The 21,189-nt window shown below is 35.3% G+C and overlaps 1 protein-coding gene across 1 annotated transcript in view; it reads left to right on the forward strand.

Annotated features, from left to right (window-relative positions):
* Positions 1 to 21,189, forward strand: part of CDH18 (cadherin 18) — a 537,316-nt gene that overhangs the window by 448,453 nt on the left and 67,674 nt on the right. The window contains exon 7 of the mRNA XM_021386987.1: positions 19,398 to 19,565. Coding sequence (XP_021242662.1) covers positions 19,398 to 19,565 — 168 coding nt within the window. The remainder of the gene's footprint in view (positions 1 to 19,397; positions 19,566 to 21,189) is intronic.

Here is a 21,189-nt window from a genome sequence, read left to right on the forward strand (position 1 = left end):
CCATTATAGTTTTTTTGTATATGAATTGTGAATGTGTTGAGTAATTTGGGAAAATCATAGATTTTAAAGAGTTGAATAGGCTGTTCTCATTGAAAGTGCATCAGAAGAGTTTAGGATTTGGGGATTTTTTGCTACTCATTTTGGACATAACCATAGTTGAGTTCTACTGCTTCCTTTTTCATAAGTATATGTCAAGACATTTTATTTCCTTTACATGTTTTGAATCACTGCATGGTTGAATAGAGATAATGGCACAAAACCACAACTGCTCAAGAAACAAATGATTGTAATTTCTAGTTGAGAGTTCCTTATTCATGTAAACATAGTCATATTGTTTATGCTAGAGAAACCGTATCATTTGGCTCTGAAAAATGTTGTGACGACTCCTCTATTCCCTCCAGAATTCTTTGTGAAATTCAGTTTGTTCACGCAGAATTTGGTTTCATTCTTTTGTCTCTCCAAATGCTCTGTTACTGTGGGGCAATAATATGCCAGCTGCACAGGAGAAATTTACCAAACACAAACATTGTATTCAAGGAGAGGATTATAAGTGGTGGCTGAAAATCCATTATCCTTGCAGTGTTTGTCATTTTACAGGTTTTCACCTGCATGTACTTGTTTGAATTATCTCTATTCTATTATCAACATATCAGTCTTTTAGGTGGGGAACGCACCTAATGGCCTGGAAAATGATTTCAGTGTTGCTCAACAGCTTTATATTAGAATGTAGTGTGTGATACAGTTAACTCTTGTCAGTTACCACCACTGAGAAAAGCGTGAAATATGGTTAAAGCTGACACGGTGCTAAACAAAAATGCAAGTTAGCCTTTATTGTCACTAGAAACATCTAAAATGAAGGAAAAAAAAAAAGAGGATAGTACTATCTTTTGGTAGCATGTTTGTATACAAATTTATTTTTAAGATACTTGTCTTAAAGTTGGGTTCTGATTATAAAAATACCAACTGAATCTCTGCCTAGGCAAAACAAAACAAAAAGTCAGTGATGTGTAATCTAGCCCATTTGTATTTCCTTGAAATTAAGTTTTAAGGAAATATGCAAAAAGCCTATTTACGATTTTGTACTGTAACTAGAAAGATTTGGGCTATATATTAAGAAAAATTATAAAAAGTTTATTAAAGGACAAGGATAGATTTCCTCATTCAGAAATGCCAGCTTTCTTAGTGAGCTTTAAAATATGGTAGGCAAATGTGTGATGAGAGTGTTTCAAATGTAGTTTACTCTTCACAGGACAGGAAGACACAGGTCCTCCTGCCTTGTTTCTCACTGATTCTTTTACTTTATATTTCGGTAGATCCATTTCTGGCAGAAAGACTTCATGTTTGAAACTAATATTCTTATAGATTATGTTCATCTAGATATGAGGGAATAATTCCAGCTGGTCAGTGTGTATTATAGGGATAATAGAGACCATATTATTTTCATTGCTGCCATGGTGATTTTCTTTGTAGAATGCTCTCTCCTTAGCTCACAAGACAGATGAAACTTTTTTTTTTTTTTTCCAGAAGACATAAAATCATAGAATACCCTGAGTTGGAAGGGATCCTCAAGTATGATCAAGTCCAACTCCTTACTCCACACCAGAACACCCAAAATTTAAACCCTATGTCTGAGAGCATTGACCAAACGGTCCTTGAACCCCAGCACTGGGGGCTGGGCCAACAGTGTATAACCAGTATACCCAGTGGTCCTTTATAACAGTCCAAAAATATTCATAGCGTGATGCAGTATAATCTAAATAAGAGGTTTTTTATGAATAAATATCTCTAATAAATTATTTCAAAATATCAGTGTATTTCATGAGACTTGCTATGTTCTTGAATGTGCTGTTCACTGATGACCTTTTATTACTTCTAATTGCTCAGAGTAAAGCTGAAAGACAATGAAAGAACATTTTTTTGGCATTTGTTAAGGCACTTCTGGCACATCAGGCAGCATCATTTGATTGGTACTGTCCATTAAAATATAGACATACTAAAATAACATATTTTTGCATCATTAAAAATAGTCAAATTTCCTCCACAGGAAATGTAGTGCATGTCAAAAACACTGGTGCATAGCTTATAATTGCAGGGCTAGCAGTTAAAAAATAAAAACAAACTGATAAAATAAAGTGAAAGTCACTGATGCATAGTAAATACACAATTCTATGATATACATCTTATTCGGTTTCTTTCCAAAGGAGGACTTGCCAAGCAGGGCTCAGCTCACCTTCTGTTTTCAAATGTGCAGTGTTTGCATTTTATACTATTTAATGCATGCACTGCTATACCAAGCTCTGTCAAACAACATCACTACCACAGTCACTGATGTTTTTCTAACCATTTAAAGCAATTAGCGATGAAGGTATTTAAAATAAACTTACATAAAATGCAGGTTAAGACTCTTGTTAGGTGATCTAAATTATTTGTTATACTTCATGCTGGGGGGTTTCTTCCGGTGTTCAGCTGCTGCGAATCATGTTTGTCCTCTAAGTGGACACACTCTGATAAATTACAGGATTGGTGTGCTTTTGCATAAGGAATTTGTGTTTAATGTCAGAGACCACAGGGATCCTGGAGCGCAGCCTTTAGAGGCAGATAATCTTCACATTATTGTGTTCTACAGAGGCGGATAGCTAGACAGTCTGAACGCAGATGTGAGGAGAGGAAAAGCTGGAAACGATGTAATGATTCACTAGGACTCTGAAACATTTCTGAAAGCAAAACTGAAAATTTTTGCAAGTAGAATAACTTGACTATTTGGGTAGAAACTGGTATCCACGCGTCCACAGGATAATTAGAAAATGTTCTTCTACTTCATATTTAAGTGCTGTATATTATAACATGGAGAACCAGGGCTCCAACTTGGGTATCACTGTACATGAAAGGAGAAAGATAAAGCTCTGGAATTCAGCCTTTTAAATCTGACATGCAAATGGAGAAAAAATTAAACTCTTTGAAGTGTGAGATGAGGTTCAGTTCTCCATGTATTTTCCCACTGTTTGCTACTTATGTACATGACAACTGAGTGTAAACAGATTTCTAATTATGAAGAGGCTCTTAGTATCATTTCTGAATATAGATTTAATGAAAAATACCCAGATTTGACAAGTGACTCCTTTTATATGACTTTAGAATAACAGGAGCCTTGCAATAGAAAATGAAAATTCCATCTTTACAGCAGAATTCACAGTGTTGTATTTACGTGAGACTGTCATATACAAACCTCTTCTATTCTTTGCTTGAAATTGTTCTTTAAAAAGTCTCCATGAGCACTTATGTGGAACTGGAAGGACTGCATCTGTTCATCTAGTGCTCTGCACAGGACTAGGTGTTGTGGGCACACAGTCAGTCCTCAGGATGCGAGTAGTCCCATTTTATGATTTTTACATGACATTAAGTGAGAAGATGGCCATCATTGCTTGGACTATGGTTCTAAGTGTATTCTAACCATTTAGGTAATATTAATCATGCTGTCACATATTATAATTATAGTTAATAAGAATTTCAGATGGTGCTAATTGGTAACATAATCCAAGATATGGCATAATAAATGATGGAACCCCCAGTTATTCCATGTATATAGTAAGGTTTATCAAAACTAATAACTTCCCCCTGCTTTATGCAGTAAAACAGAATCTTTAAAACTGCGCCTTGTATTCTGTTGCAAATCAATCTTTTAGATACAGGGAACTAATGGTGAAGTCACTATTTTGAAATATTGTTGCCTAGTGTTAGGTATGATTTCTCAGGTATAGGTGGGCACACTTATTTTGAAGCCATGTTTTTAAATGACTGTTTTCAGACATTTATGTGCTTGAAAATTACTGGTTTTATCTACACTGTTTTGCTATTATGTAAGGAAAACTATTTTGCAAGAATTTGCTTTTTTGTTCAGAGTGGTGAGACCAAAAATAAAAGATCTAGTGCTTGGAGACAACATTTAGAAAATTGTTCTTGAAAAATATATTAATTCATTCAAAGCAGAGTGATATAGCTGTGTCCTTTGCAAACTATGTATGTGTATACCATTACGTTTTCTTAAGATTCTGAGGATTTGTGTGCCATTTTCCATTTGATAAATGATATCTTCTAGAAACGGTTATAAAAGTCTGTTCTCCAATCTTTTTGTAAATGGTTTTTGCAGCACAGTTCATAAACAATCTAAGGGATATTGTATAACTGTAATGGATCACGATGCAAAAGTTTTATGCGTGTCAAAATATGTTTTGAGTTTTACTGTTCAGACTTCAATGTTCAGAATGCTACTTCTTAGTAAGTTTGGAAAGTATTAAAAAGGATTTATTAGAATACTATATTCTCTGAGGTCAAGCTGACAATTGTCCTATGAATAGGAAAATGTTCCTTGGTAAAAGTGGATTTTACAAGTGTATCGCAAGTCTTAATCAAAACTAAGAAGATATTGTGAACATAAATGTTCAACGTCTACTAGTGCTGAAGCAACTACTATGCACTGCTGCCATTTTCTAGACAATTACATGTTGGAAGTTTTCTAACATAGGCAGCACTCCTCCTCAACTGCAGCAGAATATAGATGTCATTTATTCAAGTCTGAAATACTTAAAATATATATGGTCCATTTGAATTTTCACTTTCCTGAATGTTAGAACAACTAACTTTTGCAAATAACTATACTACATCCAGGAAGTAAATTGTACTTCTTAGATGTTTCCCAACTTAAACCTTTTTAATTTTCTATGTTCAGGATAATTTATAGTAACTTATAGTAACTTATAATTTATAGAGCTTTCCTCTAGTTACACTTCCAGTGCTGGTTTACTTACAGCTTTTCCCAAAAGATGCTCTTAATCAGCAGAAATACATTGTTTTTATAAAGTCTTTTTTAATAATTATTGCATGTTGTATATTCAAGCACCACTTTGTGTCTGTAGCAGATATCTGGCCTCACTGGTGCACTGGGTTCTCTCTGGTACCACAAAATGGTAAAAAATTCAGTACAGTCTAAAATACAAACATGAAATAAAATGTATGAGTGTGAGTAGAAGTAAAGAGAGATTAATTGAATTGCTTAAGAGAAAGGTAATGGCCCAAATAGGCATTCAGAAAACATAAGGGTATGAACATAATGGTAAAAAAAAAACGTCCATTTTTGGCCATATTTGCAGAAGCAGCTTCATTATCTTTATTTTAAGTGTGTGGATTTGCACCAGATCGAGATCAACAATGTGAGCTCCTGCTCATCTTCATTATATAAATGTACTTTAAGAAGATCTTAAGAAGAGCGGACAAGAAAAACACTTTACTGTTCCAAACATGGCAAACCATAATTGCTGCATTTTCTGCACATGGAAAGCTCCTGTCCACTTGAATTAGGATTTACTATGGCTGACCTGATCCAATTGATTTTTATAGGTTCTAACTTGGTACAGGAGATGAAATGCTCTTTTTAAAACATTTATTTACGTATCAGTTGCCATATGTGTAGGTACATTTAAATTGCTTTAGATACACTGTTTTGTATTACCTCAGGTCATTCTGGATAACTGAGCTACATATCAAGAGAGATGCTTTCTATTATAGGTGAAGTTTAGAGGAAAGTCTTCCTCTGGAAGCATACACAAAGAAAACACCAGGAAAATAATATGTTTCTATGTTTCTTTTGATTAAAGTAACATAGTGAATAATATATGGAGTGAAAACTGGTATATTTCTCTGAATCTGTTTTATTTTGTTGTTATTAATACCCATCACTACCTAGAACATACATTTCGTAAGCAATCTTTGACTTCATACCAAATGGTCAATCAATATATTTATATTATCTTTTCTCTATATTATTGTACAGTGGATTCTTTAACAAGAAACTGAGCAAATAGATCTGATTTTAGGAAAATTTATTTCTCGTTAAAAGGACAATTAGATAATATTAATGTCCCCCTTTTTGTTCATTCCAGCCCTGCATGAGGCAAATATTTGCACAGGATATAATTCTAGAGAAGGAAAAAAACTCTAATTATAACACTGCTGCTGATCTGTTTTCTTGCCTGTGTAGAACACAAACAAATTATGCAGACAAATAAACTCGTTCAAGGTATCAATCGTAGGAAAATTGTATTTTCAAAAGGTTGGTGGAAATTTGCACCAATTGTTATTTGATTTTTTTCACATCTTCCCAAATATTTCTATCTGTAAAATTTGAATTTCACACCTTCATCTTTGGTCAAGATTACATTTTGTCAAATATTTAAACAGCTGACACTGATTCAGTGCAGGTTTGAAATATTGTAATATGTTAAGCTGCCAAAACACAATCAAATTGTATAAAAGTGTGAAGCACTTAAAGGATACAAAACAATTACTGAGGCTTACTTAATCTTTAATTGAATTTGTGTATTTTAATTTATCTACATTGAGCTTTAAAAGGCATATTTATGCATTTGTTATGCAACTATGTACATATTGTGTTCATCTGAAGGGGTCGTGTAGATCAGTGCAGTTTATGAAACTGGTTGCCAGTTGATCAAATAAATCAAGTTTTAAGTTGATAGTCTTTTTTATATTCTCAAAGAAATAATGGCAAGCTAGAGTTATTGCATGGAGGCTATTACATATTTCAGTGACTGTAGATGAGAATGGCAGGTAGGAAGAGGAAAGGAAAAATGATCTTTTGATTTTTTTTTAATTTGTATTTATTTATTCTCCAGCACTCAGCATAGAAGTTTGCATAAAATTGTGGTTCTTGTGACTTGGTTTATAAAGTTGCTTTCTTTATTGTAAATGAGATCTGCAACAAAGTCCTGGCTTTCCCAAGGCTGAAGACTAGATATGTACTGAGTTATTCCCAGAAGTATTAGTATTCAGTAAGAGTTTTTAAGGGAAGGCTTTTGTATTTTCAGATTTGTGCTTTATCTGAATGCGGAATCAATGCAGGCAAGCTTCAGTTTTGACATAAAAGTGTTTTCAATACTAATATTCAGGCAGAGGGTGATCACCTTGCAGACTGATGTATTCAGTCAAATCAAAAAGTGAAACAACTTTTTAAAACTGTGTTGTTACAGAGAAATCGTATTTTATATTTTGTGTGACTATTTTGATGCTTTTTGAGCTTACTTTAGTGTTGGGGGTGGGGGTTTCTTTTCAACATACTACAACACTTTACTAATTCAGTACTTATTTTCTTGATAGCAGTGCACCCATAGCAATGGAACAACACTGACTTCTGTTCTCAGCCAACTGTATGATTTATTGTGCCTCTAGGTAGATATTTATCTTTACTCTGACCAAATCAATATCTAACTTCCAGATCAATGCATCCCAACAGAAGTAAATAACTACCTTTTATGTCACCTAATAGACAAAGGTTTTGTGAGTGTTAGGTCTAAGAAAGGAAATAGCATTTGTGAGCATGCATATCGGAAGTTTTAATATAGGATATCTTTACATTTTGTACATATAATCATCATATTTTATACGTGCAACAGAAAGTTGTAAAAAATGTGCTGTGTTTACACATTTTCAGCATTCAAAAATACCTATTTTGAACTACTATTGTTCTTAAGTCAACATTCTGTTTATTCAGATTAAATTTCTTAGACATTTCTTCTTCTATGTGGAGTTTGAACTTTTTTTCACTAGTTTGGAACTTTATTCTAAGTACTAAGCTTTCAGTGAATTTATAGATTTATTTTTTTTTTTTAGTTAAAAGAGTTTTTTTTTTCCAGAAAATACAACAATAAAATTTTGTTTATAAGATTTTTCCTTCAAGCAAACCTATTAATCTTATATCTAATCATTTTCACTTATATATTTGTATGTACTTATGAATGTATGGATGGTTACATTCAGTTGTACTAAACCTGCTGCTAAGCCATTTCTAAAGTGAAGAATTTTTGCTGATTGTATTTTAGTGATGATTAAATTTGATAGTTTTACTTTGAATAGTCATTAGCTTGCATGGCCACAATCACATTACATCCAGCAGTAATAGTTTCATTGTTTTTCAAGTACCTAGGTTATACATGAAAAACATTTTGCATTTCCATATTGACATCAGTCTCAATGTATTTCATTTGCCCTTGAAATTTACAAATAAGCATGCATAAACGCTAAGGTTGAAATCTAAGTACCTTATGCCAATTACACATAAATTAAGCTATATTGCTATAAGGTTCTTAACATGTTACTTATGGGTCACTGACACATTTAGGTTAAGTGGCATGCTCATGGGTATGTCATGAGGAAGTGTCATGGGTAGAAAAAAACGCAACCATGTAAAAACTTGGTCTGTTGGATAAGGAAGCTTACTTACTATCAGACAAGGTGAATTATAAGTCTGGACACTGTCTGTCAATTGTAATTAAATAAATCAGCATATGAAATTTTGTTCAAATGTGGAATCTTTCCAAGATTGTGTGGCTGCATTCAGGTTTTAATTAGCTGGACACTGTTTTGACCTTATTTGAAAGCTTTTTTGTCGGCCTAATAATCACTGTCTCCTTGTCCCTCTTTATCAAGGTGACTTGCTTGAAAAGAAACCACAATATTATTCAACATCATGGGCAACTATGTTAATTATCTCAAATTATTTAGATACATTCTCAAGTGCTTCTTAAAGACAAAAAGTTAAATTTGCATAGAAGTCTAATTTAATAATAATAGATGAGAAATGCAAAGTAATGTCTGTGATTCAATCAATTTTCCTTTCTATTATGAAGTAAGTAATAAGGAGCTGTGGATTATGAGTGAAATGTTAATGACTTTAACCTTGAGCTCTCTGTTATTTTGTCATTTCATTGAAACTACAGATTAAAAACATTTTCATGTAGGTGGATATGTAAGCATGTGACGTTACAAGAAGCAACGTTTTTTACTACTGGTAAACACTATTTCTGTTTTAAGAGAGTGGGTATTTCAAAGCTCGTGAATATAAGCAATCAGTCTTCAGATAGTTCTAAACTCTTTCCTGTCAAATGGGATTTCCTTTCAGAGGATTCTGGTACTTAATTCCCATCTGCTGTGTTCAGGGGTTACAGAAGCATCCCCTTTCTACTTAATTGTTTTGTTCTTCTCAAGTGTCATAAGGTTGTTAAAGGATTAAATGCAACCCCAAGTTTACATTGTGAAGAAATTACCCTTAATGAATAATTTCTCTGTTCCTATTGTTTTTTGCCCTTTCCTTATGTTCATGTGCACATCATTTGCTTGATCCTTATGCTTGTCTACTTGACAAGTAATCTGTAACAGAGAAAGTTTCAGTAAATAAACAACGTTAAAGTAATCTGTTAGTTTTGTATACTGTATCTAGATATATTTATATAGATACATAGTTATCCTGAGCATAATAATGTAAGTATTCCATTACCCAGCCAGTGTTCACTATTTAAGGGCTTTCAGCAGTCATCATTTTTTTCTTTTTTTTTTCCTCCTATTTTTTGTTTGTTTGTTTGTTTGTTGTTTTCCCTAGAGTACAGTTTCATTTTTGGTTTTGAATACATTTTTAATTGATTTGTCAAAAAATCCAAAACTTAATTTTCAGAAAAGCAGGAACATTAGTCTTGCCTAGGGCTGCTTTACCTAAGGCACATCCATACTGCTTTAACAGGAATGCATCAAAAATTGATGGCTATATTCTTGAAGTTGGAGAAATAACTATTGAGACCTGTTTGCTTCTAACTGTGTGTTTCTTCAGAGCAATGTAAGAACCACTAATTCACTTCCAAGGAAATAACATTAGTCAGTGCAAAACCACTAAAGTATTCTGTTATATGACAGCTGCTGCAGAAGTGATGCCTTCTATTTTACTGTGTTGGCCCGCAGCATCAGAGGCAGATGGTGGTGGTATGGCAGTAGAGGATGAACCTTCCCACCAATATTCCATTACATTTTGTTGCCGTGTGACAGATGGCAGCAGAGCAGCAGTCTGACAGAATGGTATCTGACATGGAAGTGCATATGAAGCAAAGGTGTGTCATTGAATTCTGCTCTGCAGAAAAAAATTGGTGCCACTGGCATTCATGAAAGACAAGATGACAGTTTAAATAGGTTTAGTAAAATTTTTCAAGTAAGAAAGGAGGAGAAAAAATGGAACATAACAACATGAAGAAAAAATGGATGAAGATGTAGAAAATTCTAAGAATGCTACAGAAGTTAGGTGAACTTATCACACCATACAGTCTTAATAGCAGCTATGAAGAATGCTGTGTCACATCTGCTTGGGGAAAAGTATTTTCCCAGAAACAGTCTCAGATAAATTCTTCACTACTTGAAGACCTTACTAATGCAATTTTGATCAAGACAATGCTCATTTTAAATAAATACTGTATTACTAGATAAATACCAGAACATTTTCAGAATGTAAATGTGTGTCAGTTTTCTGAAAGAAAAACTAAATAAAATCTGTAACATTAGGCTGGCAAATTTATGCAAAATAAATTAAAATGAAATAGTTGAGAAAGTATTTAGCTTGTTAAAAATTGCAATAATACCTTTCAATATGTTTTTCTGTAAAAAGATCAAGTTAAACCCAAATGCACTGTTTCAGGAAATGATGAGTTACACAGCATTCTAATAAAATACATAGTAATGAGTAGTACCAACAAAGCACACATTAACTGGATATGAACTGGCTACCTGGGAGACAGCAAAAAATTGTCATCAAGGCAGGATCATCTAGAAAGAAAGAGGTACCACCACAGGTAAGGAGTGGGGTAAGAACAAATCGATTCAATTTCTGTGTGGTTTAGAATTCTATATGAAAGTATTGCTGGTAAATGTTTTGGACAACACAAAATGAGCAGAATGTTGAAAATAAATGAAAACAGCACATCCTGGTGAAATAACATGGATTATTTGATAGACTGTGCCACTCAATTCAATAAATGCGAAGTCCTATAATTTGGGACCTGGGATTGATAGTAGAAGTGAGGAAGGTAGAAATGTATCCAGGAAAACCATATCATAAAATAAGAATAAAGCAATTCAAAATTAATTGCTGTTGCACTATTAAGCAAAAAAACAAAAGCCTAATACAATTCTCAAATAATTTTTTTTAATGTATTGCAAAAGATTAGGAAAACTAAATTTCATAGAATCATAGAATCATAGAACCATTAAGATTGGAAAAGATAATCTAGTCCAACCATCCACATACCACCAGTGTTACCTACTAAACCATGTTCCTTAGTACCACATCTACATGTTTCTTGAACACCTTCAGCAAAGGTGGCTTAGCCACCTTCCTTTGTAGCCCATTCCAGTGTCTGACAACTCTTTCAGAGAAGATTCTCCTAATATCCAACTTGAGCTTCCCCTGGTGCAAGTTGGGGCTACTTCCTCTTATCCTATCACTAATTATGCGGGAGAAAAGGCCGACCCCCACCTCACTACAACCTCCTTTGAGGGAATTGTAGAGGGCAATAAGACCTCCCCTGAGCTTCCTCTTCTTCAGACAGAACAACCCCGATTCCCTCAGCCGCTCCACATAAGGCCTGGGCTCCAGATCCCTCACCAGCTTTGTTGCCCTTCTCTGGACACACTCCAGGGCCTGAATGTCTTTCTTGTAGTGAGGGGCCCAAAACTGAACACAGTACTCAAGCCTCACCAGAGAGACAGTCACATCCCTGCCCCTGATGACTGTACTATTTCTGATACAAAATTTACATTAGAAGTTAGTACTGGGAGAAGAGGGCAGAACTGAAATACCAATATTCACATAATTTGTCTGTAGTTTTTTTTTAAAAAGAAAACTATTTTTTGAAACTGAAAAGAGAAAATAACACTAAATTTTGAGTAAGAAAAATGGCTTTCAAGCAACTTGTTTTTACAATCCATTTTACCAGAAATGTAGCTTCATGAGAATATAGCAATATCTTTACAAAGTAAAATACAGCAAAGTAATGGTTAACAAAATTCAAAGCTTTGAATTTGAAATTGTATACCACCAAATAAAGGGTAGTCTTTTGACTTCACAATTAAGAATTGGAATATTCAGTTGAGAAAATAGGTAATATTTTGTACTTCTTTATCACTTCAGTTTAAAATTACATGATTTTAGAAGGGTGTGCTTTAGCCAAAATCAAACTGCTAGTTTCAATACAGCGCTAGTAATGTTAATTGCCTGAGTTCCGTGGGAGATCTTGTGGTACTATATGCCTTTTAACACGGGGAATCCATTAGATAAATAATTTACCGTTAAACTTGAATATCTTAGATATTTGGAGGAATGCATTTTGACAGTGAATGTATCAAGTTGCATAAATTATACTAAAACCTAAGCTATACTTAGATTACTTTCCAAGAAACATTGGAAATGTTGCTTAAAAAGAGTCTGAATTGCAAAGTTTTGACTAATTACAAAATTTATATCTACTTTGGTGCAATGAGTTTGACAGTAATCTTAAGAGACAACACCTGGAGTACTCCATCCAGTTCTGGATCCCCCAACACAAGAAGGACATCGAGCTGTTGGAGCAGGTCCAGAGGAGGGCCACAAAGATGATCAGGGGGCTGGAGCACCTTGCCTACAAAGACAGACTGAAAGAGTTGGGGCTCTTCAGCCTGGAGAAGAGAAGGCTCCTAGGAGACCTTATAGTGTCCTTCCAGTAACTTAAGGGGGCCTACAAGAAAGCTGGGGGGGAGCTTTTTATAAGGCCAGGTAGTGAAAGGATAAGGAAAATGGCATTAAACTGGAAGAGTGTAGATTTAGACTAGATATCAGGAAGAAATTCTTTACTGTGAGTGTGCTGAGACACTGGAACAGGTTGCCCAGCGAGATTGTGAATGCCCCCTTCCTGGAAGCATTCAAGGCCAGGCTGGATGGGGCTTTGAGCAACCTGGTCTAGTGGAGGTTGGAACTAAAGTTCCCTTCGAACCCAAACATTGTATGATCTATGATAGTAATGTATTTGTAAAATATGTTTCTTGCTTTATTAAGTAGAAAAAGAAATATCCAACTCTGTGGCATCCAGTGACTCTGCTGCTCGCCTTTTGGACTGCCCAAGTGCTGACTGCATGACTGCCCCACTACTTTTGGTTTGTTGTTTTTTTCTGATTTGTTGTTTTTTTCTGAGAGGATCTGAAAATATTTTACGAAAATCAAGGCCACTTTCATTCTTATAGTCCAGCTCATACTTGTTTTGTGTAGATGGTGATAAGATGTTCCCTTGAACTAGGAAATATTTACAGAATTGATGGTGCATGTCATACTCTGCCCAACTAAATCTAATGAGTCAATATTTTACTGTCTCATTATTATGGTAGAAGAACCTCATTCTGTTCCATCTTCATTTTTGTATTAAAAAACATTTAAGTCTTCAGTGTACTACAGTATAAACCTATTGTACTTGTTATGATTAACTCTTTCTTGCTAGAAAACAGAAACAAAGAAAAAAAAAATTATACACCATACTTCAAGTTACAGCCAGACAACCTACCAGCTACCACTGGAGTTGTGCTATAAACTCAAGTTTACTGCACAGAGGTTCTCAGGCATAGATATCTGTGTTTTAACTGTTCAACAGAAAAAAATAAAAGACACCTCTATCTTTATAGCCATGTAGAGTCACGCCAGGCTTAGGTTTGATGAAAGAATTTGAGTATGAAAGCAGCGTAGAAATGTCAGTGCAGCAGGCTGATCATTTATGTTATTAGATACTGAGATTTGCACCAAAATGTTGGTTTTATCTTGATGCTGTATTAGCTGATAATTTTAATGCAAGTTTCTGGACCAAAGGGAAGAGTTAATGTTTGCAGGAGTAACTACAATCCAAGTGGAATAAACGAGCAATAAAATATTGCTAAGTCCAGGAAATACCTTTCCAAAGGGCAGTGATTTGGAAGTAGCAGTGCTCTGAAGTCAGTGGAACATGTACATCATTTCAGTGGAAAAACATCCCTAATGGTAGTGCCCTGATTCAACCAGCTTACAAGATGCTGAGAAAAATTTACTTTTTTCAGGAAGTCTGAACAATTTTAATTGAATGGAACTGACAAATTTGGAAGCTATATACATATGTTTTAACTATTGACAAGAGAAAGAATGACCCTGCGGAAAGGGACTTGGGGGTCCTGGTGGACAAGAGGCTGGACATGAGCCAGCAGTGTGCGCTGGCAGCCCGGAAGGCCAACTATGTTGTGGGCTGCGTTAAAAGAGGAGTGGTCAGCAGGGAGAGGGAGGTGGTGGTCCCCCTCTACTCAGCTCTCGTGAGGCCGCATCTGGAGTACTGTGTCCAGGCCTGGGGCCCCCAGCACAAGAAGGACGTGGAGCTGTTGGAACGAGTGCAGAGGAGGGCGACCAAGATGATCAGAGGGCTGGAGCACCTCTCCTGTGAGGAAAGGTTGAGGGAACTGGGCTTGTTTAGTTTGGAGAAGAGAAGGCTCCGGGGAGACCTCATTGTGGTCTTCCAATACTTGAAGGGAGCGTATAAACAGGAGGGGGATCGATTGTTTGTGAGGGTGGATAGTGATAGGACAAGGGGGAATGGTTTTAAGCTGAGACAGGGGAGATTTAGGTTGGATATTAGGAGGAAGTTTTTCACACAGAGGGTGGTGACGCACTGGAACAGGTTGCCCGGGGAGGTTGTGGATGCCCTGTCCCTGGAGGCGTTCAAGGCCAGACTGGACGTGGCTCTGGGCAGCCTGGTCTAGTGGTTGGCGACCCTGCACTTGGCAGGGGGGTTGAGACTCGATGATCTTTGAGGTCCTTTTCAGCCCAAGCCGTTCTATGATTCTATGACAGCTTCCTGCTCAAATAGGGTGGCCAGTTGCTATGGTATTTCTGTAATATATATTCCTTTGATTTGCAGCAATCGTATGTGGCAGATCTGTGTTTCTTCTCTGCTTGCTGGCAGGCAGCATGGCAGCAGATTCTTAATTTAATTCATTTGATTATGTTTTGGATTATGAAAACAGTGGAAGATGCTATGATTACATTTGGCATCCTTGCAATTGCCACATAAATTGGTGAATTTTGTGCTCAATCAGTGAAGATCTCTTCCAGTCCCCTAATTCGGGAGGCTTTGGCAGAAGATTTTTTTATTTTCTAAATTCAAGCTGTTACTCATTAAGATTTATGAAAAGAGTTTAATCACTAATAATAAATTGAAAGTCAAAAGCCACAGAAGTCCTGCTTCATTCTCATAAAAAGGATATGTCTACCTCTCTCAAGGTAGGATAGTACTAGATTTTGAAATGTATGTTAGTATATACAATATATTCAGAACATTAAGTTAAAATAAAAAAGCTAACTATATGTCCTACAGCAACACAGGTATAAAAATAGATTTTTTTTCTTCAAAAAATAAAAGTAATACTCATGAAGTTGCTCTCTGTAGCAGTTCTCTTTCCTCAGTAATTAGTAAAAGTTACGCAGTCAGTTTACTGGTTGTGTTTATGACAAGACAGACAAATAAGAAACTAGAGTATAAGAGATCTAATAAGACCTATCTTCAGAAAATCTCTACTGATTAGCAGGATACAACAGCAGGATGGATATTTTCCATACAAAAAAAAAGCTAACTTGCACATGACAAATTAGATAGTTGTTAAAGCAAAGCAATTTTTTTTTTTTTTCCCACTAGGTAGAAAACCTTTAAGCTAAGAATGTTAAAATGAACGATCATTTATTCTAGGAAGGTTCCATTCACACATCTTCCATGAATAGGCTGTAAGAGAAAGCTGACTAAAATTGTACCTTGGTTACTGAATCTAAAGTAAGTTCTTACGTATAAGCAATAAGTTAAATTATTTCAAGTGCATCACACTGTCAGGTAAGAATATAGTTAAATACTTTGATAAATGCACAATTAGACACTTGATTATCACAGACATTTTCTTAATAATTGTCCACACGACTAAAAATATCTTGGTTTCTGTGGTAAACTATCAAAAATGGATTTGTAGAGTCTGATTGGAGAAGGAAATTAAACTTGACAAAATGAAAATATTTTGTGTTCTTCCTCAAATTAGTATGTGTTGAGTAAAAGGAAGGAAAAGAAGATATCCAGAATAGTAGGCTGACTTGAATCTTTTTTTAAGAGCTTGAGATTACGATGTTCTTCTTGGTCAATTTTGTCTGATGTTTTGAGGATGAATACACGACTGTTATGAGGAAATCTGTTGATACCAAAAAGTTGTGAAGAATTGTGAGTAAAGAGGAAGAAGTTTATTTCTTTGAGGTCAAGAGCAAGAAGAGCATAATGAAACGCCATGTTGCAGGGCTGATTATAAGAGCCCAATAACTCTGCTCTCATTAATTTAGAAATATCATTGTAGGAGAAAGTCTTGAGCAACTCTGTTTTATGTAAACCATCCATACGTCTAATCTGAAAATAAAATGAAAATATAAGCTCTAATTGGTAAATGTGGTTATAATATCTGAATTGGAATGCAGGCAAGTGTCTGGTCATTAACAATCAAGAAAGATAAACTGAAATTGGGAAATGTACAGTTCAAGACTAGAAAAACAAAAATTACTGTGATTTAGAGGTGTATACCTTTAGACAAGTTTGAAGAAAAAGTGTGTTCTGGAGTAGCCTTCCATGTGGGAAAATAGATCTCACATAATTTAAGATGGAAATTGGCATGACTAGACTAAGCAGTCCAGAGATCCAGAGCTGCGTCTGCAACTCTGCTCCAAGGTCTAAACTTCCACACGATGTGTATAGTTTTCAATAACTGTCAAAAGTCTTTCTTTAACATCAGAAACAGTACGGGGGAATTTCTGTAATGATGAATACATCTTACATTTTCATTCTTGCTTTCCTTTTTAAATAAAGATTAATATTGGAAACATATCTGAGAAGTAGCCAGTTAACAGGGTAGCAGTACTGCCTAACAAATAAGAGACAGAGATTCAGACTGTATTTAAGTTTAAAAGGCCTGTGACACTTTTCTTCTTCAAATTCTTTGCTCACAGTTTTAGATAGGTGGATAGCCCTCTTTAGCATGAACTTCTTGTCTTCTTGCATGCTGTATAGGAGCCCTTACCAAGTAGCTGACAGTCAGGGGCAATTGCTACTTTAAAAGGAACTTGCTTTGTTTTTAAATTTGCTTTTTTTTTTTTTTTTTTTTTGCAAAATGAAATTTCAGTACAGTAGGATCAGATTTTGTGAAGCTTAATGGTTGATGCACTATCTCTGGAGACTTTCAAGATGAGGCTGTATAAGGTTGGGTAAGGCCCTGGGCAACCTGATCTAGCTGTGGATGTTCCTATTCATTGCAGGGGAGTTGGACTAGATGCCTTCAAACGTGCCTTCTCACTCTAAGGATTCTATGATTCTATGATTGGTTTTGATGAAAATGCATACTCAGTTATAAACTGAATATGAAACATTTTTTGCCTTGGAAGAGTCAACCAATAAATTGTGGTTAATTTCAGTATATTACAGCTAAATTTGGGGAGGGAGGGGGGGCTGGGGAAGAACAAATACAAAAACCAACCCTGTTTCTATAATTTAAAGGAAATATTTACACTGTCCCATCTGTCCTGGTTTAAATTCTGGGACATTGTTGATTTTTCCTTCGTAGTGTCTGGTATGATGCTGTGTTTTGGCTTTGGGAGGAAAACGATGTTGATAACACACCAATGTTTTAGTGGATGCTGAGCAGTGGCTGCACAAAGCCAAAGACATTTCAACTTTTTGTACTGTCCTGACAGGGAGAGGGCACAAGGAGCTTTGAGGAGACAGAACTAGGACGGCTGACCTAAACTGGCCAAAGGGTTATTTCATACTATATGTCATCATTTGAAAAAAATGTAAAATGGAGAGGAGTTGACCAGGGGAGCAGCTGCTGCCTAGGGACTGGCTGGGCATTAGTAGGCAGGTAGTGAGCAATTGCATTGTGCATCACTTTCTTTTGGATATATATAATATTATCATTACTATTATTTTTTTTTCCTTTTATCTTCCATTTCTGTCTTAGTAAATAGTTTTTTTTTTATCAGCACCCATTAGTTCTACTTCATTTTTTTTCCCCATTTCTCTCCCTCATTCCTCTAGGAGGGAGGAGTGAGCAAACAACTGGTGCTGAGCTGCTGCCAGGTTAAACCACAGCACTTCCTGATACTGATACCCTTTGGGGAATTTTAAGTAATCAGCAGCTATTGTGTACTTCAGAAAACTGAAGTTTCTTACTACTGCCTTTTTTTCGATTGCATTTTCACCAATGGCATTAGCTCTCCAGCTGATGTGTCCACAACATGGACTTGTGGTGCCTAGCCTTATTTCTTCCCTGTCACAACACTTGACATTTCCATTTACTGAACTCCATGAACATTCTGTCAGCCTGTGATCAAATAAATTACCGTTTACAGACATCATCATGAATGAAAGATATATCAACACTGGAACTGAACCCACAGAGTTGACTGTTACTCTGTTACAGTAATCTTTACTTGTGCATGTATGATTGATTAAATGTTAAGATAAATTCCTGGTTGTGATGCATAAAGATAAATAGAATTTTATTCTAACTAACTCAGTTTTAGTTTTCTTTCTGTACAGTAGTGAAAACAATAAAAGCTTATATTTCACTTTGCATAGAATTGTTATATAATTTACACTTACAAAGATAAGTGTGCATGATTTATAAGTATAAATAAGAAAGTATGGGCTTGGGGTAGTTTTAAAAGATAAGTGGCTTTAGTCTGAAATTAACTTTTATTAAAAAATAGTTATCTGTGACTTCTCCATTGAGATATGAATTCTCAGTAGTAGTTCTATTAAGTAGATATTTAAACAGTTGTAGTAACTGAGATTGCATTTTAGCAATGTTGGATTCATTATTTATTAATATACTAATATAATTTTTCTTATATATAAGGGCTGCTCCTAAAGTAATGTCTCCTATTTTATTATGTTGGCACCATGGCACTGGGTGGTGCGTTTCAGCAGTGACAACAACAGTGGGTCACCTCTGCTCGAGCAGATTTTTACCAGTGCAGTATGCAGGCTCTTGTTCATTGCTGGCAAAAATGCATAGCTAGTGATGATGACTGTGTTGGAAAACAGTATTTTGTAGCTGAGAATTTGCTTAGTCAGATAGAGTTATTATTATACTCTTTGTTGTAGTTTCCATGGAAATAAATAGGAGGCGTTACTTTCCGAGCAACCTATGTAGGCTTTGTGGTTTTTTTTTCATATTCTGAAGCAAGTAGACTGGCTAGTGTCTGGCATTTTTGCTCTAAAAAGAAATAGTGGAGCAATATCAAACATCTCTGTATATTATCCATTGTGTATTATTTGTTACACAGAAGGCAATCAATTGCCTTTTGGATTATAGAAAAGCTTTGTGTTTCCAGAAACAAACTTCCATTCTTCCACCTTTCCTGAAAGGAACAGTTATGCTTAGCATTTCCCTTTGCTAGAGCAAGCTAATCCTCATTTTTCTTTCTTTTGTTTGTTTTCTTTCCACCACAGGAGTCATCAGGACTGCCTTGCATAACATGGACAGGGAAGCCAGAGAGCATTATTCCGTTGTCATTCAAGCCAAAGATATGGCTGGACAAGTTGGAGGACTGTCAGGGTCAACAACAGTAAATATCACACTCACTGATGTCAACGACAATCCACCCAGGTTTCCTCAGAGTATGTACAATTTCAGTATATATTTTGTTTTCAAAATCGCGTTGATTGTCAGTGAAGTAGGAATGTATTAGTGAAATCCATTTAAAATCCAAATTCATGGGGAGAAGGCAACTGAGGAAGTGTATGATTTCACCAATATTGTCTCTCTATTATTTTTTCAATTTTCTAGTGTTTTCGTATGAAGCACAGGTATGACACAACTGAAATACTGAAACCAATGAGGATTTCTTTCAATTAAACACTGAGTAAGGGAGAGTTGGGTTACAAGTAAATACTCTTGTCACATGTGGGTTGTTCTCCAGTCCTTTTAGAATATGTATACTGCAATAACTGCACAGTTTTGATTCCACAGGTGAATTATGTTTTTCCATGGTACAAAACTACAAAAAGTAACACATTCAAAGTTCAAATCTGTCATGCATTTGACTTCTTCCATACACATGTATCTGTTTTCTTCTTCTATTTCTTTCTCTCAACTTTTAGAGACTTTTAAGATCACTTTTTACATTATGGACAATCAAAACCTAAGCTGTTCACAAATATTGAACTACAGTGTAGTCTGCCTTTCTCCCAGTTAAATGACTTGTCAGTGTTGATGTCAGACTGGATGTTCTCACATTCATGCATTCAAAAGCGTATGCCAGAGTACTCTTGTTAGAAACTCTTTGTGTGACCACTAACAGGAAGCTCATTTTTATCCATCTCATTTTGTGTACACCAATCTGACACAACAGCTGGAGCTCTGTAAGTACTCAGAATTCAGTCAACAATATATGTGAATGTCTTCTGGAATTAAATTGCATAACGAAACCTACTCCCTTTTCTGATTGGCTCAAGGCCAGTAAGAATATTGTAATCTGGACTCAGACATTGCATGAGCCCCTGTAGAACATAATGGACTAGTAGCTATAGGTACATCCACTGGGAAATACATTAAGCTATTTGAATGAGGAGATTTATAAACAATAGTAGAGATCACAAAGCTCCAGGGAAAAACAAAGCTCCCTGGTAATACACATTATGTAAAATCTAGTCGAGCAATAAGAAGGCTCATTAAAAGTGTTGTAGAAAAGAGAATTTTTTTGGTGCCTCACAAATGCACACACATGCAAGCCTTTTAAAAACAACCTTCAATAATGTATATTTGGTTTTAGGTTTCACAAAGTTGTCATTACATTCTGTGCTCTATTTAATAATTCCAAACTTTTGGAAAGACAAAGGGAAAGCCATATCTTTGATCAAATACAATAAAGCAGTTAAACTACAGAAAATGTCTTAGTTTTCCTGCAAATTCAGGAACAAATGGATCCCTATGTCTAGTCCCTTTTATTTTGAGTGGAAGGTTTTGGCGAGCTGACTGACTGACACGCAGAAGTGTACATTAACACATACATTTCTTAATTTGTATTAGTATTTTATAAAAAAAATGAGGAGAAATAAAATGTTCAGATTATCTTCTACACAATTTAAGGGATTCTAATAATTGCATAAAATATTTTCAAAAACTACAAGACATCATTTCACTTCTAATGAAAAATCATTATTTAATAAAGCAGGGTAAAAACTCTGTGTTTTAGCATGTATCATTTTTGCTAGAATATATTAATTCTGGACCAAGTATTTT

The sequence above is a fragment of the Numida meleagris genome, chromosome 2 (genome assembly GCF_002078875.1).
Source record: "Numida meleagris isolate 19003 breed g44 Domestic line chromosome 2, NumMel1.0, whole genome shotgun sequence".
In the NCBI taxonomy this organism is placed as follows: domain Eukaryota; kingdom Metazoa; phylum Chordata; class Aves; order Galliformes; family Numididae; genus Numida; species Numida meleagris.